This window comes from Sinocyclocheilus rhinocerous, unplaced genomic scaffold (genome assembly GCF_001515625.1).
Source record: "Sinocyclocheilus rhinocerous isolate Xijiao unplaced genomic scaffold, SAMN03320098_v1.1 scaffold542, whole genome shotgun sequence".
Classification (NCBI taxonomy): domain Eukaryota; kingdom Metazoa; phylum Chordata; class Actinopteri; order Cypriniformes; family Cyprinidae; genus Sinocyclocheilus; species Sinocyclocheilus rhinocerous.
This window is the reverse complement of record NW_015638928.1, coordinates 901,211-907,178: the sequence shown is the minus strand read 5'-3', so window position 1 is coordinate 907,178 and position 5,968 is coordinate 901,211. Positions and strand designations below refer to the sequence as shown.

General features: G+C 42.4%; 1 protein-coding gene across 1 annotated transcript in view; it reads right to left on the bottom strand.

Annotated features, from left to right (window-relative positions):
* Nucleotides 1-5,968, bottom strand: part of LOC107750036 (synapsin-2-like) — a 47,978-nt gene that overhangs the window by 8,673 nt on the left and 33,337 nt on the right. The window contains exon 3 of the mRNA XM_016565288.1: nucleotides 3,601-3,692. Within this exon, the coding sequence (XP_016420774.1) occupies nucleotides 3,601-3,692 (92 nt within the window). The remainder of the gene's footprint in view (nucleotides 1-3,600; nucleotides 3,693-5,968) is intronic.

Genomic DNA, 5,968 nt, shown 5'->3' with positions numbered 1-5,968 from the left:
CTATCTTCGGAGCGGCCGGCGGGCTTGAGTGAGCTGCGGCCGGCGGGTTTGACATCGGAACGGCCGGCAAGCAGGAGAGAGCTGCCACCGGCGGGCTTGACTCCGTAGCAGCCAGCGGGTCTGACATCGGAACGGCCGGTGGGCTGGAGCTTCGGAGGACAGCTGGGAATTTGGGGTTGGGCAGGTGGTAGGAGCCGTTGGAGAGGTATGTGGAGGTTCTCGGCGTGGGGGGAGCTGGGGAGACGCGGCGCGTTCCAGCGGGAGTTGGATGACGAGGCTTGGGAAGTTTCTTTACTTCTTCAACTTCGAAATCTGAACCATTTAAGAACAGCACGAGATTAATCGGCTCGATCAGGGGAAAATCACACGTAGGAAGATCGCAGCAGATTATCTAGTCATCCAACCCCAGCAGGAAGCACGCACCTAAAGCGGCGTCGTGCCAGCTCACCCGGTTAGAGAGCTCGAGAAAACCCTCCACATATCGCTCCAACCTCAGACCGCCCTATCGCAAACCCCACAGCGCGTCCTCAGCTGCAGTCATCTTTTTTAGGTCCGGTATTATGTCACAACTGCCTACTGTGGCGGAGATGAGGAGACGAAGGTGCACGGAAACCAAGAGGATTAACATCAAATGTATTTATTTACGCAAACAACGAGGAACACAGGCAGGATCACACATGTAGACTCAGGGGTAGACGGTCAATACAGAACAAAGCCAGACTGCACAGACTCGAACTAAAATACACAAGGAAACGAGGATGATAACTAGACACACCTGGAACACATTGGAAACAATTAGGACAGGAACAGGAAGGACCAAATATGGGCATAAACACTGGGACACAGGGAGCACATGGGGAACAAAACACAACACAAGCCTGACACTGTTTAATACATGTGTGATACTCAGAATATGGTTATTTTAACAACTATGTGATTATAATAAATTAGTCAGAGCTGAAATCTGGCAAAACCATTCTGTAGTTTCAGATCAATCATTCACCGAAGGGAATGCCAGATTTGTTCTTTTTTGCAATTGACATTATTCAAAATGCCATTTTTGATGGTTTGTTTGTTCTAGTTGACATAGAATCATCTGTATATAAAGTTTAGTTACAACATAATGTTTTGGGAGTTTGAAAGAACATAAGTAAAAAGAGAAAGAGAGAGAGAGAGAGCAAAATGGATGAGACAGAAAGGTTAGAGAGTGAGTCATTTGAGACACTTCTTCTATATGTGTATGTATGAAGGGTCAACAGTGTTTAGTTGAACTCAAAGTCTTTCACTGTACTGGGATTTCCACGTGAAGAAAGCATGTTCTTCATATCATGCTATGATGTACATTAGAAACTAAATATACATATTTTCTTAAAACGTTCTGTGTGACAGAAAAGAGCCAGCCACCATGTGCATATAAAGTTGTGGAGCTGAACTATGGTGTATTTATGTTGCTCTACAGATGCTAGGGTGTGGCTATATAGTTTATATGGTGACATTTCAAGACTTGCCAGTCTGAATCAAAAGAGCCCAACCCCATGCTTCTACTGTACAATGTTCTGGTGCTGAAATATGGCTTATTTATGTTGCTATATGGTTTCTAGGGTTCTTTAAATAATTGCTAAGGCATTGCTAGACAAGGAGACATTTGAAGACTACTGGCCATTCTGAGTCAAAAGAGTCCTCCTCTCTATGATGTTCTGATCCAGATATGGTCCTCTAATTATTTTTCAGTGGATGTCTATGGGGTTGTTGCTAGGGGTGCTGTAACTGGTTGCTAGGATGTGGCTATGAAGTTGTTATTGAACTACTGCTTGATAGGCTAAGTCAAATGAGCCCACCCCATACCTCTAAGACTTTCTGATCCAGAGATATGATCTCACAAATTTGGTTCCAATGTTAAGCCTATGGGACTTTTCGTCTAGTTTTCGCCCACTGAAAGCTTATAACCGCACAGTTTGAAACCTCATTCATGAGTCTATGACAAATGGGGTGGGACAAGTCACACACCTAAGTTTTGTCCAGAAGAACAACAATAGGTATGCAAGAGAAAGGGAAAAAAATACAAAAACAGCACGTTTCAAGTGTTATGCAAGTGAATTTAAGTCAGATGTTTGTCCAGTCATATCAACATACGCCCACATCAGTAAAAGACACATCAATACCTATACTGACACACACACACCCACACACACACACACACACACACTCATTAGGAGTCACAGGTAATGGGAAAATCCACCCTGACATACTCATGTAATCCCGCCTGCATGAGTAAACTGGCATTTCTCAGCATGCACACCCGCAGTGGCATAGCTGTGCTTATGGTAAGTTGTATTTTGGCTTCCTGTCTTTTTGTTGAACCACATTTTGTGGTCATCATGACAGTAAATCACAGTTTAAATCTTAATTTTATAACCTGTGTTTAAACACTTGAACTATGAAACACAGTTGGGCTATGTGGACTTTTAAGTAACAATATATTTTTAACAAGTGAGTGCAGTATGTGACAGTAATATTTTTGGTCTAAAACAAGAATAAAAAAACTTAAATCTTAGAGCAAATGTCTTTAAAAATTAATTTTCAGTTTAGAGCTGCACTAGAATATAAATGCAAAGCTAACACACATGAACTAAAACCACAAACATCAGCTTTCCTTAATGCCACAAGTTACTGTCAGAACAGTTTGTTAGTTAAGTTAAAAATGTACTTTATTTGATAACATCAAACTGAATAACATTAGTAAATCAAGCTTCAATACATCACACCAAACCAACATGTTTTATCTAAATTTCTACTAAATTTAATGAGTATTAGTCTTGTAGAACTATACCAACAAACTACAGTACCACTAGCTATGTTTCCATCCAAAGTTCCGAATTAAACTTGTGCGTAAAATTGGAATATCGCATAAAACATTTGCGAATAAAGCACCGTTTCCATCCAGTGAGTTGAAGAGAACAAAATGATCACTTCCTGATTAACTCGCGCTAAACATCACGAAGAAAAATGTAATTTGCTGCAGTAGGAGAAGGCACCGTATATGATAATTTTAGTATCCAATAAATTACGAGCTTCAGAGCACGCAGACTAAACACGGTCACGTTATCTTATTTTCGGAGTCTGCTGTTTGGGAACGCAGTTCTGGGAGTTAATTATAATGCAACACTTTGCTCAAGCATTTTAGAATGACAAAACTAGCCTTTCAGATGCTTTGCAACAAGATCGGTCCGCTGGTTAGTCAAGTTATCCCATCCCATCCCATCGCAAAGTCGCATGTCTTTTTTGATGCGCCTTAAGAAATTTATTTCCATTACAGTTTATGCTCATGTTTTCTTATTGGATAAGAATTTTATCCTACTTAGTTGAGTGCATACGTTTTTTTATGCACATTTTTAGAATTTATGCGCATCTTGATGTTTCCATCCAGTGTTTTTTTTTTTTATGCAATATCCCAAAATGCGCATAAAAATGGGTGGATGGAAACATACAGACTGATGAATAAATGCTGAAAACTGCAGAAAAAAAACAGATACATGAATATGATGGACTCATATTGGCCTCACTGCTGTATTATCTAAAGATTTTTGATGTTGAACTTACCGAACCACTTTTGTTCCATTTCTGATCACTTGCATGTCCACACTGCATGTGCCATTAGCATGAGCCACAAGGTTGATCTCCGAGAACTCGGCCTGAAACAAAAAGAAACATACAAATAAATATAGGTTACACATTATTTTGATAGTCCACATACCTTCTGATGTTCATTCATCTTTATTTTGCTCTGTAACTTGTAGTAAACTAGAAGAGATGAATAGTTGCCTCTTCAGCTACACAGGCAGATACAGCGATCCATCATGCCACATCAAAAGAGTGCCAAAATGGCATTTAATGTACAGATTGTGTGATAAAATGAACATAATTCAAAAGCTGAGCATTTGTTTCTTATCAGCAGTAAAAAAAAATAAATAAATAAAAAACACAAAGCTTATTGTGATTATTGGATGGAAGGCGCTACAAAAATAGCAGTTAACTTAAAACAGCAGACTAAAAGATTGATTTTGATTTTGCATTTAAGAATTGACATATAAATATATATATATATATATATATATATATTTATTAAACAAGGCAAATTAGCATGAGAGCGCAATTCCATAAATGCTCCGATGGGAGGGGAAACTTATGCGGGTGATGTATTGACAATGTGTAGATTAAAGAACTCAGACGCAGCAGATCATTGCCATAATAACCAGCGCAATCTACCAAGAGCAGCACAAATTACCACCTGCTTTAAGACATGCTTTTCGGGCGATAAATAATGGTGCAAATACCAGTAATTTGACCAGCGCAAACGTTAGTAAATCAAGTTGCGTTATTCAGTTTAATACTCTCCTCCTACAAATTTTTCATCTGAAAGGGAATCTCCTACAAATGCATATTCAATAAGGTCAGGCACAAAAATCAGAATCAGAATCAGAATCAGAAGAGCTTTATTACCAAGTATGTTTACACAGACAAGAAATTTGACTTGACGACAGGAGCTTCCAGTGTAGAAGAAAGTACAAACATAGTGCAGACATACAACATAGTGCAGACATACATAGGAATAACACAGTAGGGATGTAATATAAAACTAATATAAAAAAAAAATTTAAATAATGTACTATGTACAGAAATAGTACATTACAAAATTACAATATTACAAAAATGTAACCAATGGCACGGGCGGTCTCTTTAGTGGCGCGGAGAGACAAATCACCGGTTCTCCTGAGCACGGTAATATGGCCCACCAGCGCTGAGGTTGTGCGCAGCGGCTTGGAGGGCAATGCCGGAGCCTTTAGAGACGACGCCGCGCCGGGAGACAGATAGCTCGCAAGCGTCTGTTCTACCCGGGGCATCGTCTTGTAACCGCGCTCATTCATCCCCGCCACATTGCCATAATAATCGGAGGCGGGAACAAAGAGGAGGGCCGAGAACGGTCTTCCACACGACTTCGACACCTCGGTGTGGAGGTCGAGGAAAAAAGGCAGGCTCCGGCGAGGAGGTGGTGGCTTAACACGCAGAAAATGCTCGTCTAATTTACTCTTCTCTAGCCATTTTCTCGGCGGGCCACTCGATATTTAATTTGGCCACAGCACGAGTTACCACCTCCAAAAGCTCCTCATACTGGGGCAATTGAGGGGGCGAATCCTCATCGACGCCCACCACATCAAGAGGAAGACCGGCGGAGCGCCGAGCCTGCTCCCCGGGGGGAAGTAGCCGCAGAGCGGGCTTCCGATCCCGGAGAGCGAGTGCTGGATCTGGCGGGTGAGGAAGAAGATAGGGACTCGCCCGTCCAGTTCCAGCTGCGAACCCCACGAGCGTAATTGCCGCTCCGCGGGGAACGCTAGCGGAGGCACCCTCCTCAAAGAGTGCCTTCCGGGAGCGGAGAACATGCATGGGAAGCCGCTCGCAATGCGGGCAGTCAGCCCTCTCAAGAGCTGACTCAGCATGCTCCGCTCCCAGGCAGACAACGCACAAACTGTGTGTATCCCCACCCGTAATGAAATGCGGGCAGGGAGGAACACACAGTCTGAAACGCTGCCCACCCTCGCCCTTGCTTAACTGGTGTCTCTTTTTCTCATGTGCTTTAGACATTGTATCTTTTTATTTTTCAGATTCTCTTTTTTTTGGGACAGACAACACCAAATAAGACTCACAACTGACACACACACAGAGCGCTTGCTGAATGACAGAAAGCTGACGCTGGTCTCACCGCACGTGCTTTTATAGCTTCCTGGTCATTACGTCACCCGCCCGTGACGTCTCGCCCATCTATTGGTCTGATTACACACGAGTTCAGAGCCGGTCACGCTGAAAGGCGTTCCCCTAGCGTTTTCCGACGCAGCTCGAGTTCCTGAAGAGGAACCTTTATTTATAACATGTACATGAAAAATCTAAAAGATTAGACACAACTATGGGACAC